At 36.2% G+C, this 25,000-nt stretch overlaps 1 protein-coding gene across 1 annotated transcript in view; it reads left to right on the forward strand.

Annotated features, from left to right (window-relative positions):
* The window catches only part of LOC136838622 (acetylcholine receptor subunit alpha-like), a 1,263,360-nt gene that overhangs the window by 408,198 nt on the left and 830,162 nt on the right, over window positions 1-25,000 (forward strand). The window contains exon 3 of the mRNA XM_067103898.1: window positions 7,081-8,116. Within this exon, the coding sequence (XP_066959999.1) occupies window positions 8,062-8,116 (55 nt within the window). The 5' untranslated portion in view covers window positions 7,081-8,061. The remainder of the gene's footprint in view (window positions 1-7,080; window positions 8,117-25,000) is intronic.

Genomic DNA, 25,000 nt, shown 5'->3' on the forward strand with positions numbered 1-25,000 from the left:
TAATGAAAGTTGGCTAAGCCTTCACTTTTAACTCATTACCAAAGTAACCATTAATGTGGCATTCGATCAGCCATGAAGTTACTTTTGATTTTTGGTAAAGTTTTAAGATAATTTCAGGTCCTATACATAAGTGCCTATTTGTATATAAAAACCATTTTAAATGCTCCCTTCAGTAAATGCTTGTATATATGTACACACATATGCAGTATATGTATGTATGTATGTATATATATATATATATATATATATATATATATATATATATATATATATATATATATATATATATATATATATATATATATATATATATATATATATATATATATATATATACATATATATATACACATACATACATATACTGTATATGTGTGTACATATATACAAGCATTTACTGAAGAGAGCATTTAAAATGGTTTTTATATACAAATAGATTATATATATATATATATATATATATATATATATATATATATATATATATATATATATATATATAATATGCGTGTGAGCGTGCGTGTGTGGTATAATTTTATGCATTTTGTTGTTTGTTTACTGACAGCCTTTGTTTAAAAATCACATGAAAATAAAGAGAATAACATTTAAAATCAAATAACTGAAATTGAAAGACTTTCCAGCAGATTCCTCACCTACAAAAGAATCATAAGGGGCACAAGAGAGAGAGAGAGAGAGAGAGAGAGAGAGAGAGAGAGAGAGATACAATAGTTTTCTTTAGAGAGGTATGGGAAGGAAGAGTTTCAGGGAGACTATGGCGTAGCGATAAGGGAGATACGTCACGTATTCCGGAGGTTCGTGATGCGCCTTGATAACATCATCGGGAAGATTTCCCAGTAAGACATTCGTCACGTGTAGGTGGATTAGGAGAGGACTGGAATGTGTGATTGTGGCGTATATATACCGTCCGGGATGGGGTGAGAGAGACACAGCAGATAGCATTTCAGATACAGTGTCATGGGAGAAAATACATATCCAGATATTATAAATCTAAAAAAAGGAGAGCTTCGGATGTATGTGGAATAAAGGCATCTAGAAAAATATTATCCATTTTAGTTATGGTGAGTATTGGTAATTCACCGTTTACGTTTCCGTTTATATTAATGCAGGAGATATACAGGCAGTTCTCAGTTGTATTGATTTATATATATATATATATATATATATATATATATATATATATATATATATAATTTAATATTAATACAGCTGAGGACCGTCTATTTCGTCTTATTGATATAAATTTTTAAACATTTTATATTAACGTCATATTTCGTCTCATTATATAAACAGAAACATTTTATATTAACACATATTATTAATACACATATATATATATATAGATATATATATATATATATATATATATATATATATATATATATATATATATATATATATATATATACGAGGGCTTGACTGTGTTTCTTACTTTACTTTTAATAATCTTAGCCTTACAAAACCCATCGTAAGCCCGCAAACCGAATAATTATAAGAAAAATTAATAATTGGAAGTTGCCAAGTGAGAAATTACTTCTTAACACTGGTTTATTTTCCACAAACACCATGGTAAATTCACTGTGGGAATAATGGATAAATCTCACCAAAATAAACAAGTAGAAAAAGGGACACAACAGTAATTAAATGAACGGGTAATTAACACATCACTACCTCGATAATGTACATGCAACTAGCCACTTGCAAGTGGTCCATGAGCCAAACGGCAATGCAGTGCTATCCTCCTCAGTACAGGCGGTTTCTTCAGGCAATATGGAATACAGAGGAACGGCTACATAGGTAACTTGCAATGATAACACTCCTGAAGGAGAAATAATTCCCAATAAGACTACTAAAGAAGTGATATCCCTCTAGAAATGAAATAATGCACAGATGGGAGGGAATCTCTGTACTCTACTCACTTAATGGCAAGGGGCATGAATTACTTTATGCACTGTTCAAGGAAGTACACACGGGGTAACAAGTAGCTGTTAAGTTGAAGAGACAATGGATTTCCTTAGCGATGAAATGTGAGAGAGAGATGATGAAAAATGAGCCAAAGAAAAAGACACTAGCCAACCAGTTCCCTTCCGGGGCATGTACTGTCTGCTTCCTGTTACTACTGGCAGACACACAATTCTACGTCGACGTGATCCAAGCTCTATTGGGCAGTGTCTGGTAATGGGCTCGATCAATCCAGTGAGAGAAAGTGAGTCCTACAGCCTACGGCTTGATGCTCTATCGGGCAGATTCCCTGTGGTCGAGAGCAGACTGAACTACTGATGGAGGCTGCTGTCATATTATAAGGGCCTTGTATGTTGCTTGGGGCATCGCTTCAGGCACCATCATCGGTGCATACCTGTGGATTAAGGGAAGGTTTACAGCCAGTAATATGAGGAATACTCAGCGTGAGCCTAATTAAATTTGGAGATTTAGACAGAGGGGAACAACCACCTATCCCATGCATGTTCCTTGAGGACACATAAAAGCCCAACCCTTGAAGAGAGTTGTGTCGGATAATTCCTAAAACTCTCCTCTGACTCCAATACTTGTGGATCTACCTACACCCATACTGTCTGGTATTTTTCCCCTAAGAGTCTTATAAGTGAGCGGTCTGGTGGCGTAAAATGTAAAAGCTCCCCCTTTCAGCAGACATTCCACTCCCTTTCGGGCGTGAAGGTCTGCAATAGTGAGCTGTTGGCATTGGTTACATTAAATACTTCCCCCTAATGGGTCCTTGCCCATGCAAATGGAAACAGGCTAAAAGATATAACTCTAACTTATCCCCTGAGGAGGTGTGAGCTTGCTAGGTAACTTAAGTTAATGTCCTTAACACTAGTGTAAGGGGTGTCTGCATTTATTTAAAGGTACTGTCTGTGGAATAAAATGAACTGGCAATGCTATTGTCTCAGGGTCATAAATAAGTTAACTGAATTTCACACAGAGCTAAGCTAGTGCAGCACCAAAATGATAACAAGATACATGCGTAGAATAATTGAAATTGCAAAGGAGTCATTGAATCTATGACAATGTACATGGACATAAAGTACGTTAATAATATGTTAATAATACAAGTCTATCAAAATGAAAATACACAGGAGTTAGTTACTCAATGATACATGCTACAAAATAAAAATAAAATTCAACAGAAATGCTAAGATTGCTAGGACATGCTCTTCAGCTTGCCAGGACCAAAGAACAGCTCTAACATATTGTACTTAATTTTTCATGCAATCTACATGAGAGATAAACTGGGCAACCTTGGAAGGTGCCAAGGATACTCTTGTTTATATGGGACACTGTGCCAAGAGTTCCATGGGAGCTTACTATCTCTTTATGTGAGAGAGATGAAATAACTTACTTTGCAGGGTGCTAGTAATTTTACAAGGGTCTTGTATTTGCAATACTAGACAGGTTAGGAACTTAATTCAAGATACACAGTATCATGCAAGGCAAATGAAATGGTGCTAGAACATGTCCTCAGCTGTGTGCTAGAGAACAAACTTAGCGAAGTACAAGATAAATTTTCTTAATACAACCCATTATTATGGTTACAGGTTATGAGACAGCCTAGGCACCTATCTCTGGGCAAGGGGCCAGGATTGTTCTGATAAGATAAGGCACTGTTACAGCTATATGTTACAAGTGCCATGGGAGCGTGGTGGCTCTAGGAAGGCTACCTTGACCTGGTATGCCCTCAGCTGCTGCAACAACTGGGCTACCGATGGGGCCAACTAGTTCTGCTAGTTTTTGCAGAATGGTCTACATGTGGGTGACTAGCTTAGATAGGACTTCTCTAAAAGGTTTGTCTACCAAAGTCTTGTCTTCTGGGAACTGTGATGGAGTCGAAGAGGTGGATGGAGATATTAGAGGTTCACAGGTTACAAGAGCCAACTCAGGCACAGGTTGCGAGGCTGTGCCAGGGAATGAACTTCCGCTGAGGTCAGGGGAATCCGGAAAAGACCCTATTGAACTTCTGGCTGCCTCTGGGCCAGACAATGGTAGCGGGGCTAGGCCAGTCGACAAGAGGGGGAGCCAGATTTGGATCTTCTGAAGGGAGATTGGCATTGTGCACTGGCACTAGCACTAAGGCAGGCTTAGGCCCTGGATTCAGAGAGGGGACATTAACGGCCTTGGGACTATGAGTGCTGGGCATCCATGTTGTTATACTTTGCAAAGAACCAGTATCTGATTCTGTGGGGCCCTCACTAACCAGACTGGTCGGAGCACTACACTGGCCAGGCATAGGCACTGGCTGCGGCTCAATGGCAGGGTTGGAATTAACATCAGCAGTTGACGGAGGCACCCACAGAGTAGGACCCTTGACTGACCTGGAAAGGAGCTGAGGAGGGGGTTCCTGGCCTAGGAGGAGGTCATAGCCTCTAGGAATGTCATCGACTACTCCAGTTTTTTAAATCCTACTTTTGTGTGGTCTAGTGACCCTCAATCGGACAGTTGGGAGTGTCAGCCTCCAATTATTAATGCCTTCAATAGTTACAGGCTTGTTTTCTTCGATAATGGCCTGATAGGGGACTTTGTCTTGCCTTATGAGGGAGATTTGATCACCAGTGTCTTCAAAAGCTGAGACCTGTTGAGCGTGATAACCACCTCAAGGAGATGTGACATAAATAGGGCCCACAGCTGGGGGTCCTAAAGAGGATGGTTGGGTGGCCACCACAGCAACAACGGCAGCAAGTTTCTTCCTAGGGCAATCCCTGAAGTTCGAGGGATGCTGGTATTTCTTATAAGTATAGCAGTAAACTTTACTATAATCTCTACAAGGAGCGGCTATAGTAGGCATGGAGTGCTGCTTAGAGGGGGCTTTGACATGGCTCCCCCTTTAGCTTTGCACTGGGCTTTTAAGTGCCCTACTTTTTTACAATTAGTACATACAGGTGGATTAGAAGGTCCATTTCTTGGTCAGACTGATAAGGCAGTGGGTCAGGAGGGACCATGCTCCTGTGGGAGGTACTGGAGGATAGACTGTACGTCTCGTACGCATTGCCCTTGTGACAGGAGCCATTGAAAAGTTTTGGCTGTTTCTCACTGATGTATAAGGCCAAGTGACTGGGTACATAGTAGAGGAAGTCCTTCATTTGGAGTTAATTGAATAAGTCATCAAACCTCTGGCACCGCAAAGCGTCAATCCACTGCTGCAAGGCGCAAGTCTTTTTATAGGACCAGTCGGACCAGGTTTGGCCAGTCTCCTTGGGAAAACTTCGCCACCTTTGTCTCCAGCGCTCAGGCGTAATCTCATATGTCGTTGCTACGGCCTTTCTGACTGCCCGAAGGTTTCCTTATTGCTATTTTCTAAAGAATTTAAGGTTTCTTGACCCTCTCCGGTTATGCATTTTGCGAGAATCACAGCCTTGTCAGTTTCATTCGGATTGTACTCAGAGAAGAGGGACTCCACATAATCTAGCCATGACTCGGGCTCTGCTTCGTTTCATTTAGGCATGAGGTGGCTGATATTTGAGATAATAGAAGGAGTGGAGACCGGGACGGGATTTTCAGCTCAGTGTTGGGCCAGTGACATGGCAGTATCATGCTTGGCTTGTTCGATCTTGGCCTCCTCCTGCAAGACTAATTGATACTGTTGCTCCCTTTCCTTCTTTTGTGCCAAGGCTAGCTCATGCTGTCGCTGCTTCTCTTTTTCTTGTTGCTCCTTCTCCTACCTTTCTATTCTCTCTAGGTGCTCCTTTTCCACATGCTTCTCCTTCTCTTTCTGTCTTAGCCATTCCAGCTGCAATTAGCCATTCCAGCTGCAATTCATATTCTCTTTCTTCTTATCTGGTTTTTTTAGCCAGAGTTTGTAAATTTCCCAACTGGGATATATAACAAGACTGAAAAACCCTAGTAAAATGCTGTCTAGTCAAATAAATGGGTTTGCTTTACTTGAAGCAATAATTATATTTTCTTGTCCAAGGCGTAGCGAAAAATCAACACTCTGCAGGACAGTGGCTTTATATAAAACATAATTCCAGAGATTAATATGACATGTAAATTTTGGGTTTGCTGACTCGAGGGACTCCATGATTTGAAAGGAAATATATATATATATATATATATATATATATATATATATATATATATATATATATATATATATATATATATATATATATATATATATATATATAATGTATGTATGAACAAAGTCACAGTCACGAAGGAAAGTGAAACAATGAGATTCTCAGTACTTTTGTCTTAATGCCAAGACATGGTCACACCATGTCATTGACACCTACACCTGAATACCATTTTATATATATATATATATATATATATATATATATATATATATATATATATATATATATATATATATATATATATATATATATTGATATTTGGGTGTAGGTGTTTGTGGGTGTGATTAATATTATCGAAATGGTTGTCTCATTACAGCAGAATTCCTATGACGTTTCACATTATAAACATGTAATTTTACCTAATCGGCTGTGGATAATGCTATTAAAAGCCTAAAGGAGATACCCTATCTGCTGATATAATACTTTTAAAATAAAAGCCTTCATCACAATATGAGTTTGTCCAACTCTTTAAAGAACTGGTGTTATTGTGATTATTATGTTACTGCTTCAGACCCCATCTCTCTCTCTCTCAGACCTCTCATCTCTCTCTCTCTCTCTCTCTCTCTCTCTCTTATCTGGATCCAAACATACATCTGGATCCAAACATACATCTACTAGGTCTTGCATTATGTTGGGTTGTATAGTTTGTTAAGCAACATATATTTACAATTTTGTGTTTTTGAAGTTGTCCTTGTAGGTGTTAATATATCGATGCTTGTTTACAGCACAACTGACATTATTAAGAGATTTTTTTACACATCACTTTTCGTAATATAATAGTTTTCTTTGGATAAAAAAGAAAATGCTGCATATAACGTAATGTATGTATTTTGCAAAGGAGTAAAGAGAGAATCTGTATGTTTAAATAAAGCTTTGGCACACTGTTGCTCGGGCGGAAACCATCACTTACACGATCACTCATAACCTGGTATGTTTATGCCTTTAGTAATATATTTCTTCTTTTTCTTTACAGGTTCATGGTGAACTCTGGGGCTCTGGACGGTTTAGTAGACTGTACTATAGCTTCGTTATTGTTTATATTTGCTTTATTTAAAAGTGCTTCGTTAAGAAAATTTAAAGCTCAGTTTAATAAAGAATTAATCTAAAAGTGCAGTGATAATATTTTTTGTGTTTTTTTTTTGTTGAATAGAGTAAAAGAAGAAGCATGTCTTTTAAAAGTGATGATTAAATAAAAAAAGTTTTAAATTTCCTCATATTAATCGTTTCTAAAGTGCTTTAGTTGAAGTGCTTGAAAGAATTTATTTGCATATAAGAAAGAAAATGATGAAGATGTCGATTTCGGTACTACGGTTATCACTATTTCGCGGATGGGTTTGATTTAGGTGAGCTAAATGAAAAGGAAGGCGAATGAAAGCAAAAACAAAATCATCATAATCTGAGCACGGAAAGGAGTGGACCGTAAGGGAAAGAAAATAAGTCAAGATATAAGGAGAGAACTTATAGACTCCAACATTGGAACCATGTTGACCATGGCAGTGGTCGATGATGCTGGGAGACAATCGGCATGGAAGGGATGAGATAACGGAGTTCCTTTGGTCGTTGTGTTTCTTGGCCATGCTTGCATGCATCACCCGGCAGGATGCAAGCCCACTGACGCCGAAGGAAGACTCGGTCGGTAGTTTTCCTTGAAGCACCAACGCCGCCACCAACCCCCACCTCTTTCTCTCTCTCTCTCTCTCTCTCTCTCTCTCTCTCTCTCTCTCTCTTTCTCTCTCTCTCGGCCAACGACGACCATCGCTGCTAGTAACCAACACCAAAGTTATCAACTGCCTCCTCCTCTTCCTCATCCTACTCTTCTTCCTCACTTCCACTCCGGTCCCTTTTCCTCCCCCTCTTATACTTCCTTAACACTCCCGTAACTCTCAAAGAAGGAAATCCGAGTGAGGCAAGATTGATAAACAAAGTTTTCTTGGCGAGGTGGTTGGTTACCAAGATGGACGTGAAGCTGAGACTCCTGGGCCTTGTAGTGCTCGCCGTCTTATTCACAGGTGAGATTGAATGTGTATGTACTGTATGTATGCATGTTCAGTAGTAAATATAATATATCTTTCAAATCTCGCTTTCTATTTAAAAATGAGCATGCATGTTTTGTCACATTCCTTTAAATTAATTTTATCCCAGATTATCGATAAAAACGTGTAATTTAAGTATTTTGGTTGCTAAAACAGTAAAACAGAAAGGCCTATGCAGTTACACCTCGCCTCTTGCTCATCGCAGTGCTGAATGAATCCCATGGATCAAGTGTCAGTGACTTGGCCTAATTTCACATTAATTCGGTTGTGCAGAGATCCTGCCTGAGTGACTTATTCCGCTTTGTGAAACAATTTGCAAGGAGACCCTCGAAATATGCCCTCAATATGAAACAAAGAACGGAAATCGATATCCTTGTACCCGTCGTGAGAACCAGTCAATAACGCCGTCCTCTCTATCTTCTTCTCATTTATTCAACGGTCTGGCAGTATAGTTCCCAAGAAAGTGCTTGAAAAAAGAATTTGGTTCAAAGACCTTTTGAGAACATCGAATAGTGATGCGACGCCCTTTACTCTTCGCGTTTTATTCTTTTCGTGGCGCGCCTATTTTTAGGTTATGTTATGTCCTTGTCTGCTTTTAGTTTCTTATCGAAACACTTCTGACGTATTTTAAAATTCAAAGGATTTAATTTTCACTTTTGTCATATATGTATATATATATATATATATATATAAAAGTATGTGAAGTTAAATTATTATAGTGTCTAAAATAGTTTCAGCCACGAAAACGCGAATGGAAAGTTAGACGCGAAATTTCGGCTAATAAACTATTTTATGTACAGGATGCCTGTCCCTTCGCTTCACCTTGTATATATATATATATATATATATATATATATATATATATATATATATATATATATATATATATATATATATATATATATATATATATATATGTATGTATGTATGTATGTATTATATATATACACGTATATATGTATATATTTTTTTTAACAATTAGAACTAATAATACACCAACGCTGGTCCATAGAACTCATAATTTTGCGAATCTCTTGTACATGATTGATTTTTACCGTAATATGGTCACTTCCTAAAGCAACAAATTTTTATATCAGATTTATATTCCAGTTTATTCAATATGCATTTAATTTTAAAGATTTGTTTTTTTTCTGTTAAAAATGTGTTGCCCGCGGTTTTGCTCTAAAAGAAACACGACGGCTGGAATTTGAAAACAACTGTTATCGTTCAAATGCCATTGAGATTGGTTTCATGCATCTTAGACAGATCATTGTTTGATGCTTCTGTATGTTCTTTATTCAACGCGAAATATTGTTTTGCTGATGTTGTATACTCCCCCATGTCTTGACACCCGAGTATGCTTTTGTGGTAAAGTAATACATCTTCCTCTCCCGAAGACTTAAGATTAGTTTTGGTCATATAGTGGCTTCCAGACCATAATGAGATTCATTGTTTTGTCTATGATACAGATGGTATACAGAAAAAAGCATCGTGTTTCCTAATGTTTAAGGATGGAAGTTCGCTTGTTTTTCATATGAATGAGGGAGATAAAGTATCTTGTTTTGTTGCAGAAAACACATTGTATTTTCTCCCGGTTTACGTCTACTAAGTTTCTATTCATTTTTTATTGAAATTTTATATTAGTTCTTTGTTGATTTTCTGGTAAGTTCGTTACCTTGGCTTAATTATGATACTCGCAGCCAATAATGGGAAATATTGAAAATGCGGAGAGTATTAGATTAAGGATCCCTACTGGAATAAAAAAAAAAAAAGAGCCAACAAAAATCCCTTTAGCTGATACGCTTGCATTGCCAGCTAATTCAATTTGCATAATCATATTTCCCAGCGATGCTATTGTATATTCATAGGTCGATCGTAATCTGACATTAAAAAAATATATTTTTGAACTCGTAGAATAAGATATTCTTTGCGATATCATTACTGGTGGTGATTTCCACTAGACTACCTCAAGAAAAATAGTCTTGAATATATCAAAGGGAGGTTTTTAAATAACGTATAGATTAGTAAGATATTTTGATGTCTTGTCATTGTTTTCAGGTCTTGCGTGTAGTTGACTACTCATTTCCATTTCAGTACTCCTGATTGATAACACGACTCCTCAGTAAGGGTGGAGTCACATTTTACTGGTAATGGTCATACTACTCTTTGTCTACTTCGACTTGTATCCTAGAATAACTTGGACTGTATCGAAGATAGAGACGAGAAATCCACCACACAATAGCATTAGGGGTTAAGGCAACGGCATTTCCAAATAGCTTCTTATGTCACTGCAATGCCTTGATGCCTTACCTGAAGTTAGACAAAATGGATACTCATGGCAAGCAAAAAACCACAAATCTTTTTCTTCCACAATTTCTTTCTTTGTACCGATGGTGTGAGTTATGGTGTATTAATAAAGAGATTCGCATCTGTCCTGTAAACTACTTAGTATAAACAATTTACGGATAAAAACTTTGCCGTTAACTAAGAAAACTCTCCGTATTTTCCTTAATAAAGATAAAAAAAATATTTATGTGTAGAAATATAGGAATTACTGTAACAATCTGCAGTGTTCTCAAGTTTTTTGTTACTGTTTAAAATTTATATTGTTAAGAATAGTTTTGAGAACGATATGCGGGTTCTCGAAGCTCTAAGAAAGTTATCATTTGAAACCATTTCATGTGTACTTTTTTTGAGAAAGACGACCAAGTAAAATAGGTGATCTCACCCAATAAGGAACATGAGAGATTGATGTTTCTCTCTTTTCCAAGATTATTTATTACATGTTTGCGATATGCCATCTACATCAAACATCCAATTTTGCACCTAGTCATTTCTCACGGCGCCACATGCAAAGCGTAGACAGGTCACCTTAGAAACGTCAACCTTCATTCATAATACACACATACACATGTGCGTACATATATATATATATTGCATAAACTGGGCATCTTGGTTGGGGAGAAATTGAAACAAGGTCTATATTGATGCTGCCACAAAACCAAGAAAGCCCAACTTATGAGCAAAAGGAAAAGTTATTGGAAACTTACCTTAGATTTTCCTGGATTTACAATTAAAGGAGGAAGGTTGCCATTTGGAATTAGAATTCTCTTACAAATTTACAGGGGTTTATTTACAGAGACTTTAGCAATGAAACAAGGAGACAAACAAAATTACCTAATAGTCAATGGGCGGACTCATTAATTGGACACATAGAACAATAATGCAATGGTTGACAACAAGCAAGCTGATTAATAAGGGGGCCAACGTGCAATACAATTATTCCAGTTACAATAAAAATGGTTTAGTCATGCCCCGATTACAATAAATAGTCTCAGTTAGATGCTGCAACAGATTGAACTCCAGGATGGGAAAATAATTCATATAAACATTTTCGGGCCACAACGGACTTGGTATCGACTGCGACCAGGAATATTCAGGATTGTGGGGTGGCAGGCTAAATAATGCTGCACGGAGTGCGATAGGGCAGCTTGTCTCTCCTGAAAGAGAGGTCCCGAATTAACAATGGAGGCACACAGAAGGAAATGGAATCCCCCTTATAAATGGGGATACTTTACACAATTAAATATTAACCACTACGTAGCCCAGCAGATAATTATAAGGAAATCACGTAGGCACAATATGGGAATCGTAGCTGCGTGGGCTTTAACAATGAACACGTGATTGTACTCACACAAAGAGTAAATTTAACACTGGTATTGCTTAGCCTAAATTTGCCCTTAAGTTGCACGGGGAGAGGGATAAATGGATAATTGGCACAGGATCTCTACTGAAATTCAAGGCACATTAATGGCGAAATATGGGAGGCAGGCAGGACTCTTACAAGGGATACTTGCTTTGTGGAGGAAGGAGTTAAAGTTTAAAGAAATGGAATTTTAAGGAATTTAAGTAAAAGGGGGGAAGGGCTGGTTTACTGACTATTTGCGAGGTACACACCTTGTTGGATAATTGCGGTGCCAGCACTCGACATTGGCTATCTCTCGGCGATGGGTTCAACCAGCTAGCGGATGAAATGGCGGAGCATCCGTCAAGAAGGAAGTTGAGACTAGTACTGGCTTCCTCCACTCTCAAGCGGCGTCTTGTTTTCGATTTTTGGGCCAATCTTACCTGCAAATATGTCATGACAACCAGCAAAGAGGGCAGAGGAAAAGCATACTTAGAGTTAAGTGCTTTAAGATTAAAATCCTACCTGGCCCCTAGCATTAATATGCCTATTTGACCTTCCCTATACCTAAATGCTCCCACCTCACGTGATGGGGGTGAGAAGGGGGTCCTATTGTTTCCCGGATCGAACGATTTTAGGGGGAGGTAAGGAAGCCTAGATCCTCTCGGGTGCTAACGGCTATTATCTGGTTCAAATATTCTCATGGCTACAACCCGCCATATTGGCATCAGCTATAAGCTAACTGAAATGATAACTTTCCTAGAAGTTAGCTAGATAGCAGCTAAATTGGAGGGAGGAATGTAAATCCTGACAAATATATATATATATATATATATATATATATATATATATATATATATATATATATATATATATATATATATATATGTGTGTGTGTGTGTGTGTGTGTGTGTGTGTGTGTGTACAGTATATATATATGTATATATATATATATATATATATATATATATATATATATATATATATATATATATATATATATATATATATATATATATTATATATATATATATATATATATATATTATATATATATATATATATATATATATATATATATATATATATATATATATATATATATATATATATATATATATATATATATAAAAGTGAATGTTTGTATATTAGTTTGGATTCCAGAGAAATCTGAACCGGTTGACAGACCCAAACAAAATTTTGCACACGGCATCTGTGGCACTCCAGAAAGGTTTATAACTGAAAATCAAACCCCTACCCCATGACAGACATGCAAACACAGACAAAACAAATGAAATTTTGGTTTTTATGTCACCTTTTCCTTCAGTGCTTTCTGGGTTAATTATCGTTTTTCACCTGACGCTCCACCTTTTTTTTCCAGGTGTTGTCAGGCTGTTCGTCGCTGGGAAGTTTCCCTTCGACCCTGTTTACTGCTTTTGCGATGGACGCCTGCCAATTTCCTGTTGTCAGACGTATGATTTCCTTAAACTCATTCTACTGCAAACCCTATAATCAGTTTAGTACATCCAAAAAATTAAACAGTTGCGTTTGACTGTATTAGAATTACTTTCATTTAGTCATAAAGCAATGTAATTCAAAATATAACTTTTACCACCACACCAGTCAGACCTTACAATTCTCTCCACGGAAAAAAGTAATAACAGACCTAATTTTCTGTGACAGGCTTACCCCATCTATCTTTAAAAGCTACTCGCGTCGAAATTACATTTTTTTTTTTTTTAGTGTTCATCTAAAGTCAAACGTTTCTCAATAATATCCTGCCAATAAAATACATATTCTTATGTACCTTTTGGTATTACCATCATCATATCTAAGTACTTATCCAAGAAAAGAAAAAATAAATAGTAGTTATGGGAATAACTTTGGAGATCAAGAACATCATACGTATTAGTACACCAAATGCTTCAGTGACAGATCTAACCCCCTCGTTAAAAAATTACCCGCGACGAAATTACCACCCTTTTTTTCAGTGTTCTTCTTGAGCCAAACGTATCTTCATAAAACACTGCCAATAAAATACAAATTCTTAAGCACTTTGAGGTATTACCATCATCATATCTAGAACGAATCTCCGATTTGTTCTGCGGTGAATTTCACGTAATTGATAAAAGGTCCGTCTACGGCTGGAAGTGGGAGAGACTTTTTCCCACCCCCTCCCCTACACACACAAATACGCAGACACACCCAGAGCAGAATCGTATAAGTATAACGTCTTTGATTTATTGTCTTTGTTCAGTGAAGTCGTTTATTGTTTTCTAATACGGGAACGTAACTTCCTTTCCCCCTTATATCGACATTTTCTATATTAGCTGACTAAATGATTCTGTTACAAAACTACCCCCTCATTAAAAAATTACTCGCGGCGAAATTACCACATTTTTGTTAGTGTTCATCTTAAGCCAAACGTATCTAAGCTATACCTTGCCAATAAAATACAAATTCTTAAGGACCTTGAGGTATTACCATCATCATATATCTAAGTATTTAATCCACTAAAAAATCACCATATATCAACAGTTTCTATATTAGACCGTTCAGACTTCGGCCTACACTTTCCCAAAGGAAACTGAAACGCGTTCGTTAACACGCACAGGAAACCAAAAACGGTTGCATCTCTTGTTATGGTGTCTAAAATTACCATCGTGATAATAATTTAAAATTTACATAGGGTATAGTGAATTACTCTCAAGGTACAGTGAATTCGATATCGGATGATATTTGTGGCTTAATATTTGTAACTATAAAAAGGTCACGAGTGTGTAATTGATAAGAAATCACTCGCATACACACACACACACACTTACGTAGCACTGTGTTTTCTCCAGCAAGTATCTGCTTAGCATTTGCATCATCGAGTAACAACACATAACAGAACCACTAAAGACTACAGATAATTCAGCAGATCTTTTCCGAACGGAACGGCTGTCAAGAAGCTATTTATCAAGAAGAATTACCAGTTTGGTGGTTTAATATCATCGGAGAATATATTTCTAAAAGTGAATCAGAAAGTAGAACCTGAAATGTATCTAACTCTTCCAATTTGCTCATTTTGACGCTGCTGTAAAAAGTACGCATGAAAGTGCGTGACCTCTAAAGCGTAGCTGCTTTGCATTCTCCAGTCTTGTTATTCTATAGTGTGAGTGTATGTTAGTTGTGTTGTCTGTTAAATGTTTGTGTCACATTTGTCTGTCGTATCAAAGCATTTGTTCGTTACTGTTTATTGATTGAAGGTTTTATAAATAGGAGAAAATAGAGAACAAAACGCTACCCTGGATTGATATTGATACATATATATATATATATATATATATATATATATATATATATATATATATATATATATATATATATATATATGCACACACACTTATACACATACATACATATATGCATACGTATACAGGTACATATTATGTTTGCCCTTGTATTTAAATTACACTTGTAGATTGTTTTTATGTTTATTAATGGAAAATGTAGAAGCTGGTGACCCAGTAATACTTTCAGTTTACGGTAAATGTGGCTTTGGATACACCAAGATTACTCACAGGGAAATTGGATCCGAGCAAGCTGCAACGGGTTGCTAATATGGTATTATCGTCAACTGTATATTTCCGCTTTCTCTCTCTCTCTCTCTCTCTCTCTCTCTCTCTCTCTCTCTCTCTCTCTCTCTCTCTCTCTCTCTCTCTCATCTTGTTTTCTAATAGAGAGGAAGCTGTAGCAGTCCTGTCCGCACTCTGCTTCCCGAGCATTCCCTGGGCATGCAACGGAACCTATTTGAAAAGAAACTTTCATTGTTGGTGAAAAGAAAGGGAGAACGTAAGTTTCTCCAAATCTCCCGTTTTATCATTTCTTGTTAAGGGGATTGGTAGGTTAAAGTGAAATTTATTCTTCGTGGAAATTGTAGATGTTGAATATATTGGCTACTGTCGCTTATTGAACAGTTAGAAAGCGAACTTCAACATTTCAAGTCATATTTTATGAGAAATTCTATATTTTTGTACGGTAAGCAATCTTTTTTTCGTCATAAGTAATATCGCCATTCAACCAGAAAATATTTTTGCGATACAACTGTCTCATTTATACATACATACATATATACATACATACATATATATATATATACATATATATATATATATATATATATATATATATATATATATATATAAAATATATATATATATATGTGTGTGTGTGTGTGTGTGTGTAATTTTTACCTATGAAATTATGACGAAAAAACTCGTACGGTCGATATTTCTCAGCTGAGAAAGGGAAATATCCCATTCATAATTCAGGTGAAAAAGAAAAGGAGGTTCAAAATTATTATAGTCATGCTTCCGATTCTCCGTTGGGAAGTGAATTTGTTTTACCAAAGATGACGGAAATAGAATTTTGTTGTGTTTTGGCCGCAAATTAATCCAAATGAGAGAGAACCGGACACTGGCCGTATATTTTGAAAGCCTCTTATCAAGTGTTCATCTTCAATTTGACCTATTATTTTTCAGCTAAAGTGAAGTTATACACAGTGGGTGCTACTATTCTAGGTTCTACCTTTTTAGTTTTTTGTAAAAGAAAACTGTTGTGACGGCTTTGTCTGTCCTCAGCACTTTATTCCGTCCGCCCTCAGATCTTAAAAACTACTGAGGCTAGAGAACTGCAAATCGGTGTGTTGATCATCCAGCCTCCAAATCATCAAGCATACCAAATTGCAGCCCTCTAGCCTCCTCAGTAGTTTTTATTTTATTTAAAGGGCTCCTGGCAGCTATATAGGATAGGCCACCATCGGCCCGTGGTTAAAGTTTCACAGGCCGCGGCTCATACAGCATTATACCGAGACCACCGAAAGATAGATCTATTTTCGGTGACCTTGATTGTATGCTATAGTGGCTGTACAGAAAACTCGACTGCGCCGAAGTTTCTTCGGCGCATTTTTTACCTTTTTTTTTGTAACTAATCTTACGGATCTCAGCTTCCAGCTTTATAAATTTATTTCCTTTTAATTTGTTTGAACGCATTTAAATCTTTGCACCAAAACACTTCCTTCACTCATTTGATTTATCGGTGATTATCCCTTCTCCAGAGAAGAATCATGATAAATCAAGTTTGTTTCGTCGTCGATTGTAAAATTCAAGTATAAAAAACATTGTGTTTCCATTGCACGTAAAAAGACCGGAACAGTAGATCGTTCTTGAGTTTCAGCTTGTTATCACCGAGAATTGACGGAAGACAATAATTTTAGCTTACCTGTAATTAGTGATTCCTGTGTAACTCTTTGAAGTCTGCATGTACGTTGGGTAGAAATGTTCATGCTTTTTTTGATGTTCGCTCGCTCTCCATATTTATCAAATCCAGTGTATTTCTTGAGTATTGCCGCATCGTAACAAACAAACGAAGAACGAGAGCCGTGCTCCGATTTACTCCGTGATGAAGACTTAGTTTTCGTAGGCTTAAGGCGTCTTGTAGAAATATGCGTAGACCTTTACAGATTTTTTTTTCTTATAGAATGGATTCGGAAATAGGTGAAAACCATCGTTGTTTTTACGTAACAGTCTGTATGTTCGTCGGTATGTATGTCGTGCTCCATACCTTTATTTTAGACTGACAAACTTAGAAAGTTTTGGTAACTTGAATATTCCTTATCAAATTGCAGCTAGTTTAAAGTTTCTAGGCATTTACGTAGTTTGTGAAAAAAGTTGTAGATTTTATTTTACCCCGAGGCCTAAAACTCCGGAGGATCTTCGAATCTTTCACTGCTGCCTTTTTGTTTGTTTTAACTCCAAGTTTTCTGCCTTAGCGTTCACTTGAACGTTATCCTTCTGAGCACGTTTTAGGTAACTGGGGAAGGTAATTCAATTTCTTGTCTATTTCAGGTCATTCTGAGAGTTTTTATTTTTCATCTTGTTAATTTGCATATACGTAAATGGATGTCATGTAGGTTACGGGGTGTCTTTCCTCTTACATGCATGTAATACTGTACTATATTTGTCGACAAGCTCTCATTTAGCGGTGTCAGTGCATCACTGCTTTCCATATTTCAGCAAATTACCTTTACTTTTTTCACTCAAGTTGTCTTTAGTTTTGAGGTTTATAATTACACCACTGATATCCGGGATTTTTTGAGGTTTATATTACACCACTGATATGCTGGATGGTAAAAGGGTCCGATTTTTAAAATCCTTTGAAGAACGCCTGAGAAAGAAAGTGAGTTAGTAAACATTTTATTTCTGTTGAATTAAACGCTACGGTTGTGATCGAGAAGCCTTCCCCCTTTTTTCTGTTATTTTTATTATTATCTCATATACTTGAAACTCGCTCACGAATTTCTTTCGGTGTAATTACTCGAAATGCGAGGTAATGCCTTCGCTCGCTGTAATGGAAAACCATCATTATCTCCTGGTATTGTATCTAATTGGCTTTATCTTTCCATTAAGGGAACCCAACCTTCTTTTCCAAAGGGATGTTGATGACTGTAGCCGTTTCCTGAAAAAAATTACTTTGTATAACTGATTGCATTGGTAATTCCGTCTGATTGGGAATTGTAAGTGAGAAGGAATGACCTTTGTTTATTGGGCGGATGGGGACGACTTTCCGTTTTATTTTAGGTGAGGAAGGACCAATGGGAGGCATTATGCTTGCTAATATTTGAGATTGTTGCACTAGAACGCTTCGTTGTTTGTTGTGTAATGACACCATTTACATTTGTCTGCACTTTTGAGTTTATCTTATAATTTGTCTCTGAAAGCTTGGTACCTTGCGTATTGCAGAATGAACAGCGATCTGTGGATTTCCCTACATGTGCAGTTTCTTTAATCATTATCAGTTTACGGTTGCATGGATTTAGTTTTATTTCTTTGCTTGACTTTAAGTTATTAATTATTTTCATGAATCTAATTTTTCTTCCTGAACCATTTTACACCTCTTTTTCTTGTCTCATCCCAACTCCGTTTTGTCTTCACAAATGACGTTTTATTGTGTAGTTATTTTGCTACATCATTTTCCGCTTTCCTTCTTTTCTCGTTCATCACGTTTCCTGAAAAATGGGAGAAAAATTCTGTTCCTAAAATAGGTACAATAATGCTCTTTAACAAGTGAATTCCTCTGCTTACGGCTTGTCTTGTAAGGCTTGGGCCTTTATATGGTTTTGCAAAATTAAATGTTTTCTTGGCACGAGAAGGTACAACGCGAATTTAACGTAGTTTGTTAATAATATGGCTTCTGTGCGCTGCTTAGCTTACAGTTTTAACAATATTTTTTAGTTGACTTGCATTAGGCAAAAACGTAATGTTCGTTTCATTGTAAGCTTTAGTTACTCATACTAAATTCTACTGCATTTTATTCTTTATTTTATAATTTGAACGCTGTTTACGCAAACTTCTGGTTCTGAAAGTCAAACGAATCGCTGTTATAGATTTATGGCTTCCACAGCAGCTTAAGATGCCAGTTAACTTGGTAGTGGTATGTCTAATTTTAGAGGGCAGCCAAGACGATGAATTATGTAGTTGCATTTATTTACAACGATTTTTTTAAATTATAGATTTGTAAAATGAAAAGTATTTTCTGCTGTGATATTCGGTTGCCCCTTAAATAAATAACCACAAAGGTTATTCGAATGAGAATATATGTCAGAAATGGCCGTAGAAGCAAGGTCATTTTGTTTAATGATTCGATTCATTTGCTGTGAGAATCCTCAAGGAAAATAATGTCTCCGTATCCTATCTCGTCATGTTTTCTTACTGGGTTATTGCACGGATATATCGTTCCTGTTTTTACGGGCAGGCGTATACCATTTTTTTAAGTTTTTTTGTTTTCCAGTCAAATTGTTGTAGTTGTTGATACTCTGTAGTATAACATATCAGATTTTCCAACAAAATTTCCTCAAAAGATAAGCCAATAATAACCTCTGAATAATATTAAAATCTTTGAGGCCTATTTTCTCAGAATGAGGAAGAAATTGGTTTACGCCAGTTCGTCAAATTAAGGACGATATGAAGCTAATTGTACCAGATATTGAAGCTTGATTCGTGTTTTAGGAATTCTCCACGAAAAAAGGGCGTTGGCTGACCACCGACTTCCTGTGGAGAATCCCTTAAAACCTTCAGCCCTTCCTCCCTCCTTTTTTTCCCCCCTCCGCATCCGTGCGAGGGGAAGAATCCCAAGAGGGAATTCTTTTGAATAGCCGAGTTTTTCTCTTTCTTTCGAAGAATGAATTGTCGACGCTGGTGAATCTGAATTTTATCTGTTGTGCTTTGGGAGTTTATTCGGTGAATTTTCAACTTGGTATTTTGTTAAATTATATTTGCTATGTACAGTATATATAGCTTTTCTTGGTGATATTTTATAAATTTGTTTTTTTTTTCATGTGTTGTTACTACCAGCCAAATAGAAGTGGGTGAGGTGTAGCTCGGAACATATATGCACCGCGAAGGATGTAACTGAAAAAGACTCGCCAAAGCGGCAATTCTTTGAACGGAATTGGAAAAGACATTAATTATTGATGAGGCTGATTGCTAAATCGTCTTCGTCTCAGAAAGAAATTGTTTAATGAACTTTGTAATCGCGAGTATTTTGACTGGCGAGGGAGCTGAGGGAAAATTCTGGAAATTAATTGTTTTGATTGCTGTCCAAACGTTTGATTGTAAACAAAGTGTTATTCCACTGCATGCCATGCCATGCCAAGGACAATAATCCTGCGGGAAAGATGATAGACAATTGCTCCCTGTTGGGAGGTAGTGCCATGATTGTATCTCAGGCGGTGCACTGTAGGCATTGCTTAAGTCTCTTTGCATTGTACCACCAGCCCTTCGCTACAACTCCTGTCATTCCTTCTACTATACCTCCGTACTTATTCTCTTTCTTCAATCTTAATTTCCACCCTCTTCTAACAGTTGTTTCAACATTATATTCAGCGTTGAATGACCTCATGTGTCCTAGCCCTGGGTCTTTGCCCTGAATTTTATATTCCAGTTTCAATTCCAATTCCAATGTACTTGCTTGTGAAATGGTCTCATTTGGCTTTCACGAGTGCCTCTAATTTTCATTACCAACGACGTCTTAATTGCAGTCAGGATGGCATTTTCTCAAGGCTTGTTGTAAGTTTAGTAACCTTGAACATGTTTGGGAAACATAAATGGCCATCATGTCACAGAAGTTTTTTAGCGTTTGCTATTTTTCCAGTTATCATGATAAAGTTGAAGAGAGATACAAAGAAGTCGTGGATCAATCGAGGAGTGTGTAATTATGGCTGAGTAGCGAGAGGATTGAAATATATATATATATATATATATATATATATATATATATATATATATATATATATATATATATATATATATATATATATATATATATATATAGAGAGAGAGAGAGAGAGAGAGAGAGAGAGAGAGAGAGAGAGAGAGAGGCGCCAATTACAAATATAACGTAAAAGAAGGCGTTAATAACGTGTTTAGACTGAAAATTACTAAATAACGCAATCCTTTATCAAAACAACATGATAAGACACAAAGAAAGCGAGTAAAATACAAATAGAATAGCAAAACTGAAAATTCCGGCGGTGGATCGTACATCAAAGTAGCATAATAATCATGGAATGAATACGGAATTAGAGTTTTATAAAACATTACTTGCAACTTAGAGCAAGAAGGCCCGATAGCGACGAGATGCTGGTGAACCAGACAGGAGTTCACTGCTCACTTTCGACGAACAGTAATATTTTTAATAAGATGTCCAGGAAGAGGAGTTGAAAGATAGCACCTCCGGCGTGGCCTTGGAAGAAGAAAAGAATCTGTTATGAAAATGGCTCTGGGTATAAGCGAGAGATTTATGCGGTGTGATAGCTCCTGGTAAAGCAAAGTTCATAATGTTGGGGAGCTCATCTCTTATTCACCATCTTCTCTGTGAATTTTTGTCTTTGTAGCTTTTTATTCCCCTGCTTTTATTGCGGTGGCTTCCATATTTTGGTAAGTTGCTATTATTACTGTTTCTTTGTGGTCTCATTGAGTGTTTAGTCTGTCGGAATAGTTTGCTGTTTTAAGATATAAATTACAAAATTGTTTTGAAGTGTACCCGAAGAGGATAATGTTAGTGCGTAGATATATGTGTTATATATATATATATATATATATATATATATATATATATATATATATATATATATATATATATATATATATATATATATATATATATATATATAATAATATATATATATATATATATATATATATATAAATATATATATATATATATAATATAAATATATATAATTATATATATATATATATATATATACACACATATATATACACATACACATTTATACTCAGAAGTAAAGGGAAAAACTGTACATGATGTGAAACCTATAGGGCCTCTTCATGGATGTTAGTGAGGAGATATGGTTTGGAGGTTGATTTTTGTTTTCGAAAGAAATTCAATTTTTTGATGAATGAAGCGTCTGTTAGAATATAAAGACAGGAAAGTGACTGACCTCATGCATAGATTTGTCAGAGATAAGTGTGGTACGTATCCATGGCTGTCAAATATATTTAGCCTATAGATGGAGTGATACAAGAAGTTAGAGACAAGCCGTCGATGCAGATTCAAAGGTGTGCAGTATAAAAAGTGAATGGAATGTGGAATGGCTGGGAGAGGAGACAGTTGTTTGGGAATATGAGGAAGAACAAGGTAAGAAGGGTAAACGTGAGTCAGGAAATTTTAGTAATGAATGCAAACACGGGCAATAGAAGACTATAAAGAAAATATGGTTAATTCGTAGAGATATTTGGTAGTAAAAATAACAGACAATGGTTCACAGAAGGGATGGCAAGGAAGATCTCAAATGGTGTTCAAATGAACAGACGACGCGCTTACAAGTCTGCAAGAAGTGTTTTACAGGTGGTACTAAGTGGATGTTACAGTAAATATCAAATAGCAGTTTGGTATTTACTTGCTGCCTTCCATTTTTCGCCTGGTCGTATTCTAAGCATAGAAGAAATCATTACCACCCTTTAAGTAACCTAATTTTAGAAAGATAGAAAACATTTTGCATCAATTACTTCACCTTTGTAGTAGTAAAATCAAGGTCATATTTTAAGTTGAATTAAGTTTCATTCTTTTCTTTTCTTTAATTTCAAGTCTTACACCTCTTGTGCAATCGCTGTTTAATCTAACCGTTTTTCAGATAGTCACGTGACATAGTTGTGCAATTTGTGTTGTTGCCAACTCTGACGACGTCGGTAGGCAGCAGTGACGTTTTCAGGTAGATGAGCTTATTTTCGACCATTTTTGCTGCCGGCTGTTGCTGCGTTTGTGTTGCTTACGTGGAATAGCCATTGGAAGGATGGAAGAGGGGCAGACCTGTAATTTATATGTCTATCTATCTATCTATTTATCTATATATACCGGTATATATATATTTACACGTACATATATACAAAATTATATATATATATATGTATATATATATATATATATATATATATATATATATATATATATATATATATATATATATATATATATATATATATTACTGTGTGAAGTAGGTCCTTGGTTGAACATTATGGCATGGAAAGCTTTTTTCTTCGTGAATGCAGTACTTTTTCTGCGTCACAGTAAACAATGAATCGCTGGTGCGTTGAAAAAATGACATTGTTCCTCTTTTGGTTTTATTTCTGTCTGTTATCCATGACCGATGAGGTGATTATGAAAAACGTTATGGTTAAGAAAGACTTAGGGAAATAGGAAGTCATTCAACATTATGCAGCTATGGTTTTTTTGTCTAGAAGGATTCTCTCTCTCTCTCTCTCTCTCTCTCTCTCTCTCTCTCTCTCTCTCTCTCTCTCTCTCCTTGTCTTGTATTAAAGGCAAAGGCCTATGGGAAGGGCAGCCAAAATCCCTCATCTAGTTCAGGCGAGATGAAATGAGAAGAGAAGCAGAATCGGGCAGCTGTCTTGAAAGATGGAGGCTGAAAAGGATCAAAGAAAGAATTTGGGAAAGGATTCCAAACCTTGGAATTTCAGGGAGAATATTCTATCACCGAACCACTATATCTATGCGTATATCTGTCTATCTCCTTTAATTTGCCACTCACATGAGTCATAAGATAAGCGTCATCATTAAAAGTATTGAATGCTGTATTAAAAGTCGCTTTAGAGTGGACCCTGGATTATATTGTGATGGTACATAAACGAGAAATTTATTCCCTTTGAAGTTACGGAGTTTTACGGTATTGTAAAGGAAATAGGGCAATATAAGCTTCAATACAGTCAGGCATTGAGATGAGAAGAAAGAGAAAGGGGCAACTGATTGTTAGTCTTCCATGAAATACCTGGTGGACTAGAGAAAAAGTGAACTAAACAGGGCAGGACTCAGTGTATGCATTGACGTTGCATATATACGAGAAGAGACAGTCTTTATTGTCTCCGGATTCATAGCGTTCCTTCAGTTTTCTCTCTTTAGAAAAAAAATGTCTAAAGCATCTAAGCTTGCATTTCGTGATGCTTATGTATAGAGCTCGTCAAAGAAACAAGAATAATGGGAAAATAATGAAAATCCATGATTCTGTCTCTCTGGGTATATGTAGTTGAAGGACTATATAAGAATTTAACAATCAAAAAATTCAGTGAGAGGTTCAGGTATTACATTGAAAAATATGAATTTCTGCTTTCGTTAGTTTAGATCATGTTCAATCTGTGATAATCTATTCTTGCTAGAAAGAGATATGATAATCTATTCTTGCTTTATGTGCATTTTTGACAACCAAAAGGATTTTACAGCTCAGACATGTGAACGAATATGAACCAAACGGTGTTCTCACACATGAGTCTTAATTAATTGAATCTGGTGTACTGAATGTCAAACGTGGTAAAGCTGCCGCTGGTAAATTTATTTCAGAAATTTCTTTTATACTGCAAGGTTAATGACCGTCGTTGATTAAAGTAGAACAGACGGAGAAGGAAGCCAGGTAGAGAAGACTGGAAAATCATGGATTTATTTGACCTGGTTTTTTTAATACGCATCCTGAAGGAGGGACGCTGCTGATTGGTTTTATTTGACGCAAGTTCTTTCGTACATACAGTCCAGATGGTTATTATAAGCGTAGAAGCCTATATATATATATATATATATATATATATATATATATATATATATAT

This window comes from Macrobrachium rosenbergii, chromosome 5 (assembly GCF_040412425.1).
Source record: "Macrobrachium rosenbergii isolate ZJJX-2024 chromosome 5, ASM4041242v1, whole genome shotgun sequence".
Taxonomy (NCBI): domain Eukaryota; kingdom Metazoa; phylum Arthropoda; class Malacostraca; order Decapoda; family Palaemonidae; genus Macrobrachium; species Macrobrachium rosenbergii.